The 17,420-nt window shown below is 37.2% G+C and overlaps 3 protein-coding genes across 4 annotated transcripts; 2 read left to right on the forward strand and 1 right to left on the reverse strand.

The window, feature by feature from the left end:
• Positions 1–20: 20 nt before the first annotated feature.
• LOC127418243 (glyoxylate reductase/hydroxypyruvate reductase-like) lies at positions 21–7,088 on the forward strand. Of its 2 annotated transcripts, none has more exons than XM_051658713.1 (9): positions 21–228; positions 1,304–1,434; positions 1,520–1,592; positions 2,302–2,418; positions 2,928–3,058; positions 4,154–4,255; positions 4,603–4,738; positions 5,032–5,162; positions 5,340–7,088. In XM_051658713.1, the coding sequence occupies exons 1-9, from the start codon at positions 146–148 to the stop codon at positions 5,459–5,461; spliced, it is 1,026 nt and encodes a 341-aa protein (XP_051514673.1). In that variant the 5' UTR covers positions 21–145; the 3' UTR covers positions 5,462–7,088. The 2 variants fall into 2 exon arrangements, with proteins under 2 accessions (XP_051514673.1, XP_051514674.1); XM_051658714.1 differs by having other exon boundaries at positions 22–228; positions 2,928–3,016.
• LOC127418244 (mitochondrial import receptor subunit TOM5 homolog) lies at positions 6,812–7,624 on the reverse strand. The gene is made up of 2 exons (XM_051658715.1): positions 7,411–7,624; positions 6,812–7,108 (listed from the first exon to the last, which is right to left on the reverse strand). Exons 1-2 carry the CDS (start codon positions 7,529–7,531, stop codon positions 7,074–7,076), a joined length of 156 nt encoding a protein of 51 aa, XP_051514675.1. The 5' UTR covers positions 7,532–7,624; the 3' UTR covers positions 6,812–7,073.
• A 241-nt stretch (positions 7,625–7,865) lies between these two features.
• si:dkey-109l4.3 (uncharacterized protein LOC559137 homolog) lies at positions 7,866–11,454 on the forward strand. The gene is made up of 4 exons (XM_051658673.1): positions 7,866–8,265; positions 9,800–9,991; positions 10,625–10,707; positions 10,827–11,454. The coding sequence occupies exons 1-4, from the start codon at positions 8,082–8,084 to the stop codon at positions 10,863–10,865; spliced, it is 498 nt and encodes a 165-aa protein (XP_051514633.1). The 5' UTR covers positions 7,866–8,081; the 3' UTR covers positions 10,866–11,454.
• The last annotated feature ends 5,966 nt before the right edge of the window (positions 11,455–17,420 follow it).

Raw genomic sequence — 17,420 nt, forward strand, 5'->3', positions numbered from 1 at the left:
AGCTGCAGAACGGGACTGTTCAGCACACTGTCACGTATGTGATTGCTTCCCACAGTTGGAGCGTCAGGGAGCTGGGAAGTTTACGTGGACTTCTGTTGTCAAGTTTATGAGCTTAATTAATCGCTTTAACATTTAATCGAGCAGGATGAGCGCGCAACATATGCTGAAAGTGTTCGTCACCAGACGCATTCCGCAGGAGGGCATGAAAATACTCCAAGAAGCCGGCATGTACGAAATTTCTTATGCTCTGGCATGTAATAATACAGAATAATGCATGAATGAAGTGATTGAGATGCTCTTTCTGGTATATTAATGAGATTACTGCGGCCAAGATGCACGCGAACCTCGCGGGTCTTGAGTCATACAGTCTGATTTTATTATTTCACTCACTCCTAAAGTTACGCCAGTGACATTGTAGTATGCTTGAAGTCTTTTTTGTTATTGTTTTAATGAATGAAAGACGAAATCAATACAATATAAAAGCAGTCATTTTACAGTCAACGCAGCCAGCCAATCTACAACGTGTGGCTCTGCACAAAACAGTATATGAAAAAGAAAAACAACAGAAAAATACATAACACACTATGAACAGGTGAAAGGACAGGTGGCATCTTCAGAGATTTTACAAATAAATCTTCAATGCTTGTTTATTTTTCATTCCTATCAGGGCTTCTGAATATTGTTTTAATTCATTCTTATACACTAAACATGGAGGAGGTTTGAAAAAAATTTGAAAAAAGTTTGAAGAAGTTTTTTTTTGCCAATATGATAAGAGTAATTAGCAGAAAAGGTAACTGGCAATCCTCTTTATGTGTACCATATTTTACATTTTCAAAAGAGAAAGTAACATCAATCACATCTTTTTCTATTAACCAATACTGCACTCTTTGTATATGTGTGTGTGTGTGTGTGTGTGTGTGTGTGTGTGTTCCGTTGTCTCAGTAGAGGAATTACAGAGTTTTCATAGAGCATTTTTAATATTGAACTAAACTCATTAGAAGGGTGTATGTCATTTAGAATTTTGAAATGGGTCTTTTTAGCTTTGGGATGCTTAAAGTCTTAGCAGTTTGTAGTGTCAGAATTAAACTTCACATTGTTACGTCACGAGTTGCATTTCTAGTCAAACTGCAGAGTTTGACAGTTACAGCAAAAAATGACCCAGGCATTTAAGTTTACTTGCAAGGTATAGAAGATGTGGCACAATATATTTAAAAATGACCGGAAACAACCTGCAGAAACATGAGTATATACGGTTAAGTTACATTGAAATGATTGTGTTGTTACCCATTCATTGTGTTTACAGGTGTAATCTGTCAGTTTGGGACTCTGATGAGCCTGTTCCCCGGGCAGAGCTGCTGAAGGGAGTGGCAGGTGCTCATGGGCTTCTCTGTTTGCTCTCAGACCACATTGATGCTGAGGTCCTGGATGCAGCTGGTAAGGCAAAACCTCTGGTTATGACAAGAATAGAAAAGTGCAGTAACAGAAAAACAGTCATTTGGCAATGTGTTGTGTTCCTCAGGACCCAACTTGAAAGTGATCAGCACTCTTTCTGTGGGATTTGACCACCTTGCCATAGATGAGATTAAGAAAAGGTGAGTTTGTATTAGGGCTGCACAGTTAATCGAATAATAATCAAGATTACAATTACACCTGCCACAATTAACTAAATGTCAAAAGTGTCAGTTATAGCAGTCCGTGTTGGTCCAACTCATGTTGTGTCAAAATATTTCATTAAATCTTCTACTTAACGTGTGTTTTTGCAGTAGTTGAGCAATGTAACTAATCACAGACAAGTCTGTTGCTTGCTTCTGTGTATAATTTGTTTTTCATGGTTCCAAGAGGGCCAATGTGAAATTGACTGCTTAGGCGCTGCTTTAATTTACTGATTAAACAGCTCTACAGTAATTCAGAAACAGTTCTCAGGTTGTTTTGAATGTGTAGCTTACATAAATAATATGACTTGCTGTTGATCCATCCAAAATAAGTATTTTAGCATAAATTGTATTAACTGAAGTGAATCTCAATTGCAAACTCAATGGAAATAACAATAATATATATATTTTTAATAATCATGCAGCCCTAGTTTGGGGGCCTACCCTTGTTTGCTTTGTATTTTATGGATTATTTTATTTATTTATTTATTGTTATAAGAGTAACATCCGATCACCCTTTGTGTGCCAAGTTTTGTGCAAATGACATTTTGAGCTCAGAAAGTGAAACAAAATAATGTACAAATCCATTATGAGCATGCACAATAAGGATGTTCAAACAAAGAAAACCCTTGCTCTGTCTTTGTCCTAGAGGAATAAGAGTTGGCTACACTCCTGATGTTCTGACAGATGCTACTGCTGAGCTGACAGTGGCTCTGCTCTTGGCCACTGCTCGACGTCTTCCCGAGGGTGTAGAGGAGGTCAAGAAGTCCGTCCTTCCCCTTTTCTACTCCACCATTTGCCATATATCGCTGTTTTATTGTGAACACATCCAAAGGCTCATCCATCTTAAAGGGATAGTTCACCCAAAAATTAAAATTCTCTCATTATTTACTCACCCTCATCAAATCACAGGTGTCGTATGGAGATGTTTATGCTGACTGTCTGTGATTTTTGGAGCTTCAAAAGATAAATCTCCATCCACTTGCAATTTAAGGACCTACTGAGCTATGATATGTTTCTATTTTTCTTCAAATGTGTTCTGGTGAAGAAAGTAAGTCATACACACCTGGGATATCATGAGGGTGAGTAAATAATGAGAGAATTTTCATTATTGGGTGAACGATCCCTTTAATTGTTGTGCCTGTTTTCCTTTATCGCCAATGTCAAATTTTAAAACAAATTTGGCAAAGTTTGATTGTTTAATAATTCAGCACTTGAAGTACCTTGTTCATTTCTCTGCTTTTTTCCTTTATCATTTCCCATTTTCTCTCTCAGTGGTGGCTGGAGTACATGGAAGCCCCTGTGGCTATGCGGTTATGGTCTGTCTGGCAGCACTGTTGGGGTTATTGGATTGGGACGCATAGGTAGAGGAGCACTCATGTTGATAAGTTATATCCTTCAGAAAAGTCAGTATTATTTCTTCCTAGTTCTTTCCCCACCTTTCAAAACCACAAATTAACCATCTCTACATCATCTGTTCCGTTACTTACAAACCTTTTGTTTTTTTTACTTGTGAGACTTCACAAAGTCAGTGATATTTACTATTGTGCAGTCAAGCCGCTGGACACAGTTGTTAAAGGAATAGTTCACCCGAAAATGAAAATGTTCTCATTATTTAGTCTCTCTCATGCCATCCCAGATGTGTAACTTTCTTTCTTCTGCTAAACACAAATGAAGATTTATGGAAAAAAAAAATCTCAGCTCTGTATATACAATGCAAGTGAATGTTGAAAGAACCTTTGAAGTTTTAAGACTCCAGTATTTTAATCTGAAAAGTGTTTAAAGTGATCTAATCGATTTTGGGTGAGCAGACCAAAATATAACTCTCTTTTTTTATCATTGTACATCTTGCCATTACAGTCTCTGTGAATGATCATGATTTCAAGCTTGATTACACTTCCTAGTGCTTGATGCATGTGCAGAGCGCTAGATGGTGCTAGGAAGTGTAATCAAGCTTGAGATCATGATTGCAAAGGAGACTGCTGATATCATGATTTATAGTGTAAAAATTAGTTATATTTTGGTCTGTTCTCACCCAAAACTGATTGAATCGCTTCTGAAGAAATGGATTAAACCACTGGCGTCTTATGAATTACTTTTATGCTGCTTTTATGTGCTTTTTGGACCTTCAAAGTTCTGTTCACCATTCAGTTGCATTTATATACGGAGCTGAGATTTTTTCTAAAAACCTTAATTTGTGTTCAGCAGAATAAAGAAAGTCATACACATCTGGGATGGCATGAGTGTGAGTAAATGATGAGAGAATTTTTATTTTTGGGTGAACCATCCATTTAAACTTGCTGATATATTTCGTGTGATCTCTCAAGATGGTTGAAAACATCACTCAATTTATGGTGTTAAAACAAAGAGGGTGAATGGTTCAAGTAACTTAGAGGCCCTCTATTTTCAGTTCTAACATTAAAGAGCTACTTTTACAGGAATGGAAAATTCTGATAACAGATAGTTTGACAGATTTACGGTTGGGTGTTTATGATTTGTAGGTTTGGCCATTGCAAGGCGACTGAAGCCCTTTGGAGTGAAGAGATTGCTGTACACAGGCAGACAGCCCAAACCTCAGGCCCAAGAGGTCCATGGGGAATATGGTAAGAGAGAAAAACTGACAGAGGCTCACGTTCATACAGAGTCCGATTGTGAACGAGTGTGATATCCACATTCTGTATCCGTAATCACTCCGTTACATTTTCAGGACCAGATTTTGAGAATGAGTTCGGTTGATATGTTCTGTATGAACAGAACCAGAGAAAACAAAGAGAGGTGTCATCAGAACTACCATATGAAAAAACCAAAACAAATATATATATATATATATATATATATATATATATATAGTGCTTAAAGGCTTTTGCAAGGAAGACTGTTGTATTTGATTCAGAGATATTAAGAGTGTGTCATGGCCTCTCCTCTCTTCTCCTCCCTCTTTGTCTCTCAGTGCCATTAGAGACTCTGGTGAGTGAGAGTGATTTTGTGGTGGTGTCCTGTTCTTTGACTCCTGACACTCAGGGATTGTGCGACAAAGCCTTCTTTGGCAAAATGAAGAAATCTTCAATCTTTATCAACACCAGCAGGTATAACACACTTATACAGCAAAGCACAAGTGCATCTGAGGGATACTTTCTATTTGTTATTGCTATAATTGACCTAGCTGAATTGCTTTAACGTATTTAAAACATTGCCTATGTCTTTCTCCGTTCCTCCTCCTCCTATTCATTTTTCCTTAATGCGGCTTTCAAACCCAATGTCAGCTTGGTTGTTGTTACTAGGCTTAAAACCAAAGTTGCTTTCGAACACTGAACTAAACAAATATGAGTCTGGAAAAGAAGTGAAATACTGTATATATCGTGTGTATTCTTCTCTCTAGAGGAGCAGTTGTGAATCAAGAGGACTTGTTTGATGCCCTCAAAAGTGGTCAGATTGCAGCAGCAGGGCTTGATGTCACAACCCCTGAACCTCTGCCCACCAACCACCCACTGCTGACCCTTAAAAACTGTGGTGAGTGAAAATCAGCTTTGAAAATCCACCTTAATGTACTGTAGTCTTATTTATTTTTTGGAATTAAAAAGACATGACATACTACAGACAGACAGAACCCTTCAGGAAGATCGTTTCACTCTGAACCAGAAGTAAATGTCTAACACAGTAAATGTTTTATATGTTGTTTTATTTTAGTGATTCTCCCTCATATTGGTAGTGCCACCTACTCCACACGTGGTGTCATGGCTGAAATTTCTGCAAACAACCTGTTGGCAGGCTTGACAGGCACGGAAATGCAGAGTGAGCTGAAGCTGTAGTGCACTGACCTGTGCCATATCTAAAATTGTTCACCAATTCAGTCACTAAATTAATGAACGAGAAAAGTCAGTACTGTAGACTAACCATTAAATGCATTACATTAACTGAGATTTGAGAGGACATGGTTTGTTATGCCTATTTCTTCAACTGTAAAGTCATTCAACTATAATACTGCACTGTACACTCCAGATGGCATTTGTTTAAATTGTGTTGATAGCTAAAAGACAATACAGAATGAATGAATAACAAAAAGTATTCAATATGTAATAACAGATTAATTGAAATTCCAGTATTTTGGCATCTCATAGAGAAGCACGTTTTGTTGGTAGTAGTTAAGCCACATTTCTTTAAACAGAAGAATTTGAATAAAACGTGAATGTCTTAGTCGTTAAATTGATTTAATAAAAAATGTCAAATGATTATAAAGTGATAGTGTTCACAGAGTGTTTAGTTTACACTCTCAATACATTTGAAATGTATTAGAGGTTTATAAGTGGGTACAACAATGTAAATTAAATTACAAAGTAAATGTTTAAGTTGTTGAAGGGATAGTTTGCCCCCCCCCCAAAATAATTCTCATCATTTACTCACCCTCATGCCATCCCAGATGTGTATGACTTTCTTCAGCAGAACACAAAGATTTTTAGAAAAATATCTTAGCTGTTGGTCCATACACTGCAACTGAATGGGTGCCAAAATTTTGAAGCTCCAAAAAGCACATAAAGGCAGCATAAAAGTAATCCGTAAGACTCCAGTTGTTAAGTCCATGTCTTATAAATGATATGACAGGTGTGGGTGAGATACAGATAAATATTGAAGTCCTTTTGTATTATAAATCTCCACTTTAAAACAGCCCCGTAAGTGCTTTTCTCCCCAAGAGTTCTTCTTTTGTTTTTGACATTTCTCATTCTTTGTGCATATCATCACCCGCTGGGCAGGGAGGACAATTTATAGTATAAAAATAAAAAAGGACTTAAATATTGATCTGTTTCTCACCCACACCCATCATATTTATTCTGTGGACATGGATAAAACCACTGGAGTCTTATGGATTTCTTTTATGCCTTTATGTGCTTCCTTGAGCTTCAAAGTTCTGGTCGCCATTCACTTGCATTGTGAGGAGCAACAGATCTGAAATATTCTTCTAAAAAAATCATAATTTGTGTTCTGCAGAATAAAGAAAGTCATGCACATCTGAGACGACACGAGGGTAAGTAAATAATGAGAGAAATTCAATTTTTGGATGAACTATCCCTTTAAAGATCTCTGCTCCATCTCGGTGCAAGTATAATGGAAGTTTCTGTAAATTAAAAAAAGCTATTTTACTATAAGGACGACAGCACATTCAATGGGCATAACTGATGAAAGATTTATTGCCTTAGACCATCATGAACATTACATTCTAGTTGACAACTTTTGATTCAAATGGAGAATGGCCAGGGAAAAAAGGACATTCAGATGCATCCAGTAAAAAAATTAAAATAAATACAGGCTGACACAATGTAACACCATCTCTTCATTCACTGGCGTGGTAAGTGGCTCTGTGCAGCATCATCATACAGGCACTGCATGCTCATCTGTACAGGGAATGTATCTGTCCATGGTGAAGTTTCATATGCTATCCAGCTTTTTCAAAACATAAGGTGCTGTAAGACACAAAGCCACCAAACACTTATTTGACTCTTTCAACCTACATAAACATGTAATAACCACATAAACAGACATACCTTTAAGTTGAATTAGCTCTACTTTTACACACACTAAAGGTGACCTCTACCATCTGAATACATATAGACATTATCATAACACTGATGCGATACTGAATAGATCTCTCATTGTGCCCTGGGGATCTCAATCTTAAAATGATCACACATGTGCAGATATGACATGTTTTATTGTTATAAAACTACCACTGTAACATGCAGTAAGTAACCTCCAGGATACTCACTGACTCGAAGAAGCGCAACATAAATCAAAAAGTTGCGAACAGACGTAACGACGTCCTCTCGCATTTTCTTCTTCATCTCGTCCGGGTCCATTTTCGGCCCGAGTCCCTCGATTTTAAACATTTTACAGCTCGAATCAAAGATTAAAAGTGACTCGAATGATCCCTCCAAGACACATTTAACCCACAGGCACGTGAAAAGGAAGTACGTTAGATCTGATCTGCGTCTAGGACCCTCACTTTTGGCCTACTGTGTTGTGCCTGTACGTAAATAGGGCATTTTTAAAAATCTGTATATAATCGCAAATAATTCGTTCATTTTAAATTATATTTTATGATACCTTGAGGAATAATTTTCTATATTTTATAAGAACATGTACACAAATTTGTTAAAACCACATGGGATGATCCTCATTTTCAACAGGCAAAATGATAAAGGGCATTCCTCGTTACCGCTCATTGTTTTGATGTTTGATGCGAGTACAGGAATCGACTTTGTCAACGTAAAGAGTAATGAAAAGCACATAACACTTTAACGCATCTGCGTTTATTTGTCTGCACTGTTATCCTGTTGTTTCTTTAGCATCCTGTGGTACTAGGTGCATTCTGAAGTACAAAGATTGTCGCTGTATGTGGTATAAAGTAAGAGCACATTACTGAATTTTAGTGAAATAATGGAGCCCAATGGACTACTGTCCAGCAACGCTTTTCAGACACATTTAAAATGGGGTAATGGATTCATTGAAACGTCGCCCGTCTGTTTACCAAGTAAACGTAAACGAAATGATTTGGGTGTTTTAAATGGCAATGAAGAAGCTGCTTCTAAGGGGTTTCCCTCCAAAGATAGCTTAAGGAAACGTAAGTATGGCTTCATTTCCCTACAGGATGAAGGGAGAGCTCAGTCTCTCTTGATCAGTGGAATATCCATTCTGAGTTTTGCAGGAGGCTACGATAGATTGCCTAGAATCAGACATGAGCCTGGAATCAGTTTTGAAGTTGCAGGGTTTGATATAAATCAGGTTATGAATTCGTGTCTTAAAGTCCTATAAAAAGAAATAAATAATTAAATAATGTTGGTGTTTTGTATTTAGCAAAAATGCACACTATCATACATACATACATAAATCATTTCTAACTGTAAAGATAACCTGCATCTATCCGGATCCTGTTGGTTTTTTGGTGGCCTGTGAACTGTACATGTTCAATCAGGAATTGAGGAATGGCTAAATATTGGAAAGATCTGTATTTGTTACCATTTTTGAAGGGATAGTGAACCCAAAAATGAAAATTCCCTCATCTATTACTCACCCTCATGCCATCCCAGATGTGTATGACTTTTTTCTGCTGAACACAAATTAAGATATTTAGAAGAATATTTCAGCTCTGTAGGTCCTCACAATGCAAGTGAATGGTGATCAGAACTCAGATGGTCCAAAAAGCACATAAAGGCAGCATAAAAGTAATCCATATGACTCCAGTGGTTTAATCTGTGTCTTCAGAAGCGATATGATAAGCGTTGGTGAGAAACAGATTAATATTTACAGTACTGTGCAAAAGTCTTAGGCACATAAGATGCTTTACAAAAACATTTGTCTTAAGATGGTTATTTATATCTTCAGCTTTAGTGTGTAAATAGGAAATATACATTTTAGAGTCCCAATCATTTCTTTTGCAAATAAAAAAGATTAGAATAGAAAAACAGGGCGCCCTGCAACAGATGGCATGGTCCCCACAAAGCCCCCCACTGAACATCGTGTCTGTCTGAGATTACATAAAGTGACAGAAGTAATTGAGACAGCCTAAATAGATAGAAGATCTGTGGTGAATTCTCCAAGAAGCTTAGAACATCCTATCTGCCAACAACCAAGAAAAACTGTGTCCAGGTGTACCTGGACTGGAATTGGTGCTGTTTTGAAGGCAAAGGTGGTCACACCAAATATTGATTTAGCTTTTTTTATATTTACTCGACTTTGTATGACGTTAATTGATAAATGAAAACCATTTATGGCATTAGTTTTGAAGACATCCTCACTATGCAACATTTTTTCCCTAAAGTGCCTAAAACGTTTGTACAGTACTGTTAAGTCCTTTTTTTATACTATAAATCTCCATGCACATATGGGATGGCATGAGGGTGAGTAAAGAATGAGAATTTTTGTTTTTGGGTGAACTATCCCTTTAATTGTACATTTTTTGTAAGGCAGAGGCTATTCACACTTAGTGTAAGTCAGGATAGATAACATTTGCACCCCAGTGTAAATACCAAAATACACAATTTACACCCGGTGCAAATTGTTCCTCTGTGTGGGGGGGGGGGGGGGGGGGGCATGCAGAATTTGTAAAATAAATGTTCAGAATGCAAGAATTTGACTCCTCTGAATTCTAACTCTAGGTGGTTTTGTAATGATTGATGGTCAAAGAGGTGTGTACTACTCTGAGAGCTGGGAACCCAATGGCAGCACTTTGTACCTGCCTGTTTGTGGCACTTTGTTAGCCAACATTGAAAAATATGATCAGATCAGCTTTGAGCAGGGCTGCTTCTGCATAGGTAATTCTGCAGGTGGATTTCAACAGAAGGTCCAAGGTACGTAAGACTGATTTGTTTGTGTGAACCCCCTCAAACATTGCACTTGTAGTTCATGTTTGTTTCAAGCAATTTGCCTGCTATGCCTTTAGTGGTGGTACTTTGGCAATTAACTTAAAGGTGCACTCAGTAACTTTTTGCTTGTGTCATCTTGGACTTCCAGTGACACCTAGTGGCACGGATGTAGCACCATTCAAACTCAATAGCTTTCAGTTATAGAAGCCATTGTAGAAATTCACTATTCACAATCAGCCATGATTAATTTAATCCAAGAGTGAAAGTGTCCAATAACAAGATGGTTACTGAGATTGAGTAGTATACAGCTGGTCATGTGATTCTAAAATGGCAGCCCCCATGAGGGCGCCCCTGCCCCATGTAGAATAAAACAGCTTTTATAAGGTTACTGATATGACTAGAGTCCTCATCTCATGTGAGTGGTCAAGATTTTATACATATGTTTCAAAATTACAATTCATATCTTTAGGAGTAAAACTTTCTTAATGGGGAAAAAATTACTAAGTACACCTTTAATACTTCCTGTGCCAACAGTTTTCTTTATTGGCATTATATTCCCCAGTGCATGCATATATTCTAAGCTGTTTAATATGACTCTGTCTCTGCTTACTCATTCAGGTCAAGCGATCCATTGCTGGCGGTATAGTGAACGTGAAAGAAAGCTTTTCATTGCGCTCTCTTACTTGTTTACAAACTTACAAGTATGCTTATTGTTAATTTATATGAAAATGAAATACAAAATTGTTCCCATGTACATTTAGATATTAGAGTGTTCATATGTTATTTATCATAATGTGTCCTCTCTATCTTCTCCATGTAGGTTTTTGAGGAAGTTGTCAGCACTCTTGATTGTCTCTGAGGAACCAGACAGAGTTGGCCAGTGCCATTTCAGCTATGTTTTAAAGCACAGACCAATTCTGTGTTATTAAGACACATAGCCTTGACTCTTCGTCTCCTTGTTACAATGTCTTCTTGAGTCTAATTCTGTTTTTCTTTTGTTTTTTTTTGTTTTTTTTCAAAAACATTGTTTATTATACATATTGCGATTGCTTCATTCCAATGTCCCAACAGTTGTGGATAAAGAAACATATGTGCACAGCATATTTCTGTGCTGTGCTTTGATATCAGTGCCTGGTTCTTGTATAATTGTTAGCTGGCTTATGGTGAGTGAACAATGGTAGATATCAACCTATATGTGTTTAGTTAATGTTGAGTATCATGGCCACTGCTTTGTTTTTACATGATCAACCCTGGAAAAAGTAATTCTGATGCTGCAGATCTTGCTATGGACCAAAATGTAACATTATGAAAATGTAGTTAATCCTATGACTGTCATGTGACATTTGATGCCTGGTGCTTATTTTGTTGCACATTATGAAAATATTTGTAAACCGCTTTTAAAGTTTTTTTTTTCTTCTTTTTTTCTAATAAAAGGTGTAGGAATACCACCTGGAGTCCGTCTATTTAGATCCATAAAACAAGAACTCTTTTCTTTTGCTGTTGTGGAGGGGTGGTTGCATATAATCTTGAAGGAAAGCGTAAGAGTGATGAAGATCCCCTAACTTTTGATATGGCTCCCCCTTTGTGGAGTTCAAGCTCGAGGATAGACTTAACTTCTGCAGAGTTCAGCTCTGCATTTAAGGCTGTTCACACTTCTCCTCAGTCAGTCCCAGTTGGTGGTTTCATTCATTACGTAGATCCTGGACGAATCACATGCCTGCTGTCGGACTGTAGGCAAGAGATGGAGTGAAGAAACTGCTTACAGTTTTCTTGTACTTTATTGTCTTTCATGACCCTTTCATGAGTTTTTAAAAAAAATGTTTTATGTATAATATTTCACATACTTAATTAAGCTAGATTATAAGCCTTTCTTCCCCAAAAATAGACTTCACTGTGCAGAATTACTTTTTATATTTTATGGAGAGTTACATAGTATTTGTGTACAATGGACACTGCTGTCTTTCAACAAACATTTGCTAAGCTTTAAAGGTAGTAATTTTGAAAGAATCTCTACTCATGTTAAAATCAGCTGGCTGATGTTGAAATTGTTATAGCTCACGAAGGAGTTATAAAAACAGCTGGCAGCCAAGCGAGAGTAAAGCAGTTTGGTGCGAGGAGACCTGATTAACCTTATTTTGTATTTTTACCCATTAGTCCCTAGAACATTAAAGTCAAAATGGACCTTTAATGTCAAGAATTACAATTAGCTTAAATTGGACACATTTTAATTTACCATAAAACTGATGACAGTAATGATTGATATTACTTTACACATGTTCAATTACACCTTAATTGTGCATGTCAGTGTTTTTGCCATTACAGTATGTTAATGTAATTGTTATTCAGTGTAATTTCAGTCTTCAGTTTATAACTTTTTAATAATTCATTTAATAGTAAATGTACAACTACAGAAACTGATCAATATTTAAGTATTTTTTTTTTTTTACAATAAATTCCCCTTCCTGCGCAGTAGGTGGCAACATAGACGTAGAAAGTAAATCGCCAAAAACAAAAGAAGAAAGTAAAAGTGGAGATAGATAGTAAAAAAGGACTTAAATATTTATGTGTTTGTCACCCCTAATTACCATATCGCTTTTTTAAAGATATGGATTTGTATGTCATATGAATTACTTTTATGCTGCCTTCAAGTAATTTTGGAGCTTTTAAATTTTGGTTCACTTCATTCACTTGCATTGTATAGACCTACAAAGCTGAGATATTCTACAAAAAATCTTTGTGTTAAAGAATAAAGAAAGTCACACATCTTGGATGGCATGAGGGTGAGTAAATGTTGAGAGAATTTTAATTTTTGGGTGAACTATTACTTTAAGTATGAGCAATGGCAATAGTGATACCTTAGCAACCCCATTAATTATGCTCTTCTCTGTTCAAATGTGCAAAGTCCATTCTCTTCTGTCTGTAATGGTGTTGATACTGTTCGGTCTTGAGCAGGTGTAATTCATCTCTGTGAACACCAGACTGCAGCATAACACAAGTCATCTCTCAAGACACTTTGACAAAGCAGTTAACTTGAATAGGGTGACCAGATGACCATGACAAAACATTTGGACATGGGATCTCAAGCTATCTGCTTTGACATGCATTTCTACCATTCAAAAGTGTTATACAAACTGAGCCTCAAAGACTCAAATAATCACAGTAATCAAGTAATCCAAGTAATCCTCCTTTTGACTTATTTTCTGCATTTCTGTCAAACGTGAGCATTTGTTTCCCCAATAAGATAAATGATTAAAATATAAATTAATGAAACTTTAGAGCAGGTACCGGCAAACGTTTTGACATGGAGTGCCATTTTTTATTTTCTTGGTCAATGGCTGTGCCTGCTGTCCAGGGGACATAGGACATATTTAACCCAGAGTTTCTACCTTTCTATCTAAGAATCTGATTAAATTGAATCTGGTTGGCTTTGACAGATACTGAGTGCAAGTGTGGTGTTGAGAAAATGAGCTCTTTATCTATGTCTGAGAGACAGTGAGTCAGCATGTTGAGCAGGAATGAGACTTCATTTCAAAAGCTTCTTTGTGGTAATTGAACAACTCAGGTTTTGCTCTAACTTTCTATAGGCTTAAAATACAAGGGCACATTTGTAGTAAATGGAGAGGTAAATAATTCTGAATGTAACTTTCAAACGGGAACAAGCTAATTTGCCATTGAAGAGGATATTGCTATTGCAATAATGGCAATTATTATGAAAATCGCTTGTGCGTGTATGGCAAACCTCCCCAACATTGTCATTTATGGTTTCTCAGCCTGCATGCTCACATTTTGTTCAACTACACAGAAGGGAATACTAATAAATGATCTTTTTTTCTCTTCAACTTGAACTCAAGTGACAAAAAGCAGGGGAGTACTGTATGTATTAAAATGCTGTAATGGTAATCTAACTTTTAGAGCTCTCTCATCAGCAGATATATCAATATATTGCAAAAATAATAGGTTTTATCCATGAAACGCAAGCAGAACAAATGTCTGTGTAAACTGTTCATAAACTCATTCTTTACAAGCTGCATTTTAAAAAAAAATTACCCAGGAATTCGTTCTGCTTGTGTTTCATGAATAATGCTGCCTTCCATTCAACTCAGAAAGTTGGATTTTCCAACTTCCTACTAGGAGAGGTGCAATGGAACGCCGCTTGAAGTTGGAATTCCAACTTGGAAACTCATGCGGAAATTTTCAACTCCGATTTCACCAAGATGCAGGTGCTTGATGTCACACAAACATGTTGGCACCTGGGGAGATGTACAAAGTAAGCGATTCACTTTTATTAAATATTATCCCTAAAATTAGTCAACGTTTCTACATTATATGGAATTTAAAACTTGTTTAAAAAAAAATGCCTGCAGAAATGCAGGTCTATAAAACATGGTAAATTATACTCTGTTTTCATAATCATACACCTGCAGCACAAATACTAGCATTGCAGCATTGTTTATCAATTGGGTTGCTAGGAGATGTCTATGGTGACAGTCAAACACCTGCTCAGCTAACGGGAGCTTTGCAAATTTGTTTCCTTACATGTCATCTTCCGAGCATCTGGCAATGGAATGCATTTATCGTCGGAGATCAAATATATCAAGTAATATCTCACATCCGAGTTGAATGGAACACAGCATAAGGCCCAATGACTTTTCAAACAAGTTTCCTGAACACTCCCCTCATCTTGGTTGGAACAGATAGTCCCGCCCCCAACTCATGCCATTAGTTGAGCCACTATTGCTCTATCGGGTTGCTATATCAACCTATGAATGCCTCACTTATACAGTAGTTGTCTCTGCATTTTAAGCCAAGATAAAAGTTATTTTAACAGTGACAAAATTACACATATTACTTTTTAATTTAACAAATGTCTGTCAGAGGTTATGGGGTTTAATATGACATATCATGTTTGGCTTTATAGAAGTATCACGAACCCTATTAAGAGGTAAATTACCTAAAGCCTATCTTGTCTATGGAGGTGATCAGCCATCAAGTTCAGACTTATCTCACTGTGAATTTGGAAAGTAGGTTGACTTTTCTTGAGCTAAAATCGGTCTGTGCTTACCGAACTTCAAAACACTGTCCCCAGTGGCCAAAGCGGTAAGTGTTGTTGAGCGTATGGGCACATGTGAGTTTTCCGGGTGTATGTCCATGGTGGGATGCCAAAAGCGATTTGTTTTCAGCTGAACAGGCTGCAATACAGTGAAGAGGAATGCATATTTTATAAATTGTACCCCCTAACCCCAAAACTAAACCTAACCATCAGTGGAGCAAAAAAAAAAAAAAAAAAACAACAACAAAAAAACACGATTACTTCCTGGTTTCAACACAGTATCAATGTACTGCCGGTCACGCCACGGGAAGGAAAACACACTGGAGCTGATGCAAACATGTGTGATAGGTGATGGCGCTTGTCAGTGAGTCGGCATAATGTGGCCCAGCCTAGGGTACCGGAAGTACTGGAAACAACATGCTGACCTGCCCTGTTATCATGCTGACAGGTTATCCGAAATTAATGGCACACTGATGCAGATGCCAGCCGCAAGAGCCTCAACCTGAACTGATGTCAGACCACTGCTTACAGGCATTTGTGCTCATCTAGTCAGGAGTCAGCTGTCCTGTGCTATGATTGAGTTTACATCAGTGCCTCCTTGGTGCCAGACTAGCAGTGTTTGGCACTCACCATCAGCCATTATCCGAGATCCCACAGCTCCACCATGCACTGCTGCACAAGTGGAGTGTTTGTACCATCTGCTGAAAATCCTGTTGCAGTCAGAATCTTTTAACCAGTCAGTGGCTCAACCAGGGAATGATTTCTACATAGTTAGAGCTGCATGGTAGTGGATGATGATTAATTTTGGAAGTGAAAAAGAAGCGAGAGTGGAGCTAGAAATTGGATAACTATATGACTTTTAAAAGTCTTACCTATTTCAGAGTAACACAATTGATGTGGCCTACACCTTTATAAATGGGGTTCAATGTTGGTTTTAAAATTGACACACTTGGCTTTACTCGAAGATCTGTGAAGATCTGTGGGTGTTCTCAGGTGAGTGATGAATGACTTTAGAAAATGTTAAGAAAATCAGTATTTGGAAATGGTAATAATAAATAATAAAAAAAAAATGTTTGTGAAGCCAGTGGAAATTTTGCATGAGAACCTTTTCTACACACATAAGAACACTTACACAATTCACATTGTCACATATGATAACAATTATCAAATTTCCTCCTTTCCAATGGTATAGTATGTGTATGTGTGTGTGACACAAAAAGAGAGTTTCTTGGAAAGCGCTGTGCAAATGTACCCCAGGGAAGGCATTGTCACCCTGACCCTCAAGTGTATATCATAATTCAAACATTAGGGCCTCCTCATGTGATGATAAGACTATATGAGGCATGTCAACCACAGTTTCATAGAGCTCTTGGTTACACACTCTCACCTGGATCTGTATAAATAGCCATGCCTGGAGATAGACAGCGCTGATAACCAGTTGTATGAATCAACACAGCCTTTTGAGAGAGCCACAAGCCTGCGGACATATATATGCAAAACTATCATGAGAGTAAATAACATAGTGCGACTAGTGTGCATTTACTCCTCCGTAGGTTAGCGAAAGGTCTTGCTGTGCCCTGTAGCTAACTGTCATATTCAAGCGGTTCACAACAGATTCGAGCAAAAAAATAAAAATAAAATAAAAATACCCTCTCACACTCTACTTTCGCCTGATAGCTGTCTCCCAGTTTTGCTATCATTATGCCACAGGATGTTCTGCTCAGCAATTAAAAGCGACACACTAACACAGAAAAGTGGACTTACAAACAACAAAATTAGCCCGGTCTTTTAATATAACTCAGATCCATTATTGACCGATTGAAGCATGAGCGCAAGCTAGATATTTGAGAAAATTAAAGAATTGTGACAGGACACAACAGTATGGATTTTTTCTCCTGGACTCCCCTTGCCTGGCCAATATTTTCATGCACTGGCCCCGCCACAGAAAAAAAAAAAAAAAAAAAAAGAAAGATTAATTTTATTTTTGGCATCTGTCTTAGGTCATAGAAAGAAATCTTTTACAAATCTTGTTTAAAACACATTTGTCAAGTTCATAGAGATGATGATTTCACAATTTTTGAAAAAACATTAATGCATTTTCTACCAAAAACGACTTTAAAATGTGTTGTAACCATCAGGTAAAAGGTAAAAAAATACTTTTCTTGCACCTTGAATACCTTAGAGTGTACACAACTTAATCATTAATTTCAAAAAAAGTTTTCAAACATATATTTCAAGGTCAAAAATCATTTTTTCCAATTATCAAGATTGGAGTCAAGAATAAGCTTTTTCAGGGTTCGCCTTATGCAATTTAAGATTTTATATAGAGTCTATTGGACCCCCTCTAGATTACATAGGCTTGGT

Source organism: Myxocyprinus asiaticus, chromosome 27 (genome assembly GCF_019703515.2).
Source record: "Myxocyprinus asiaticus isolate MX2 ecotype Aquarium Trade chromosome 27, UBuf_Myxa_2, whole genome shotgun sequence".
Lineage (NCBI taxonomy): Eukaryota > Metazoa > Chordata > Actinopteri > Cypriniformes > Catostomidae > Myxocyprinus > Myxocyprinus asiaticus.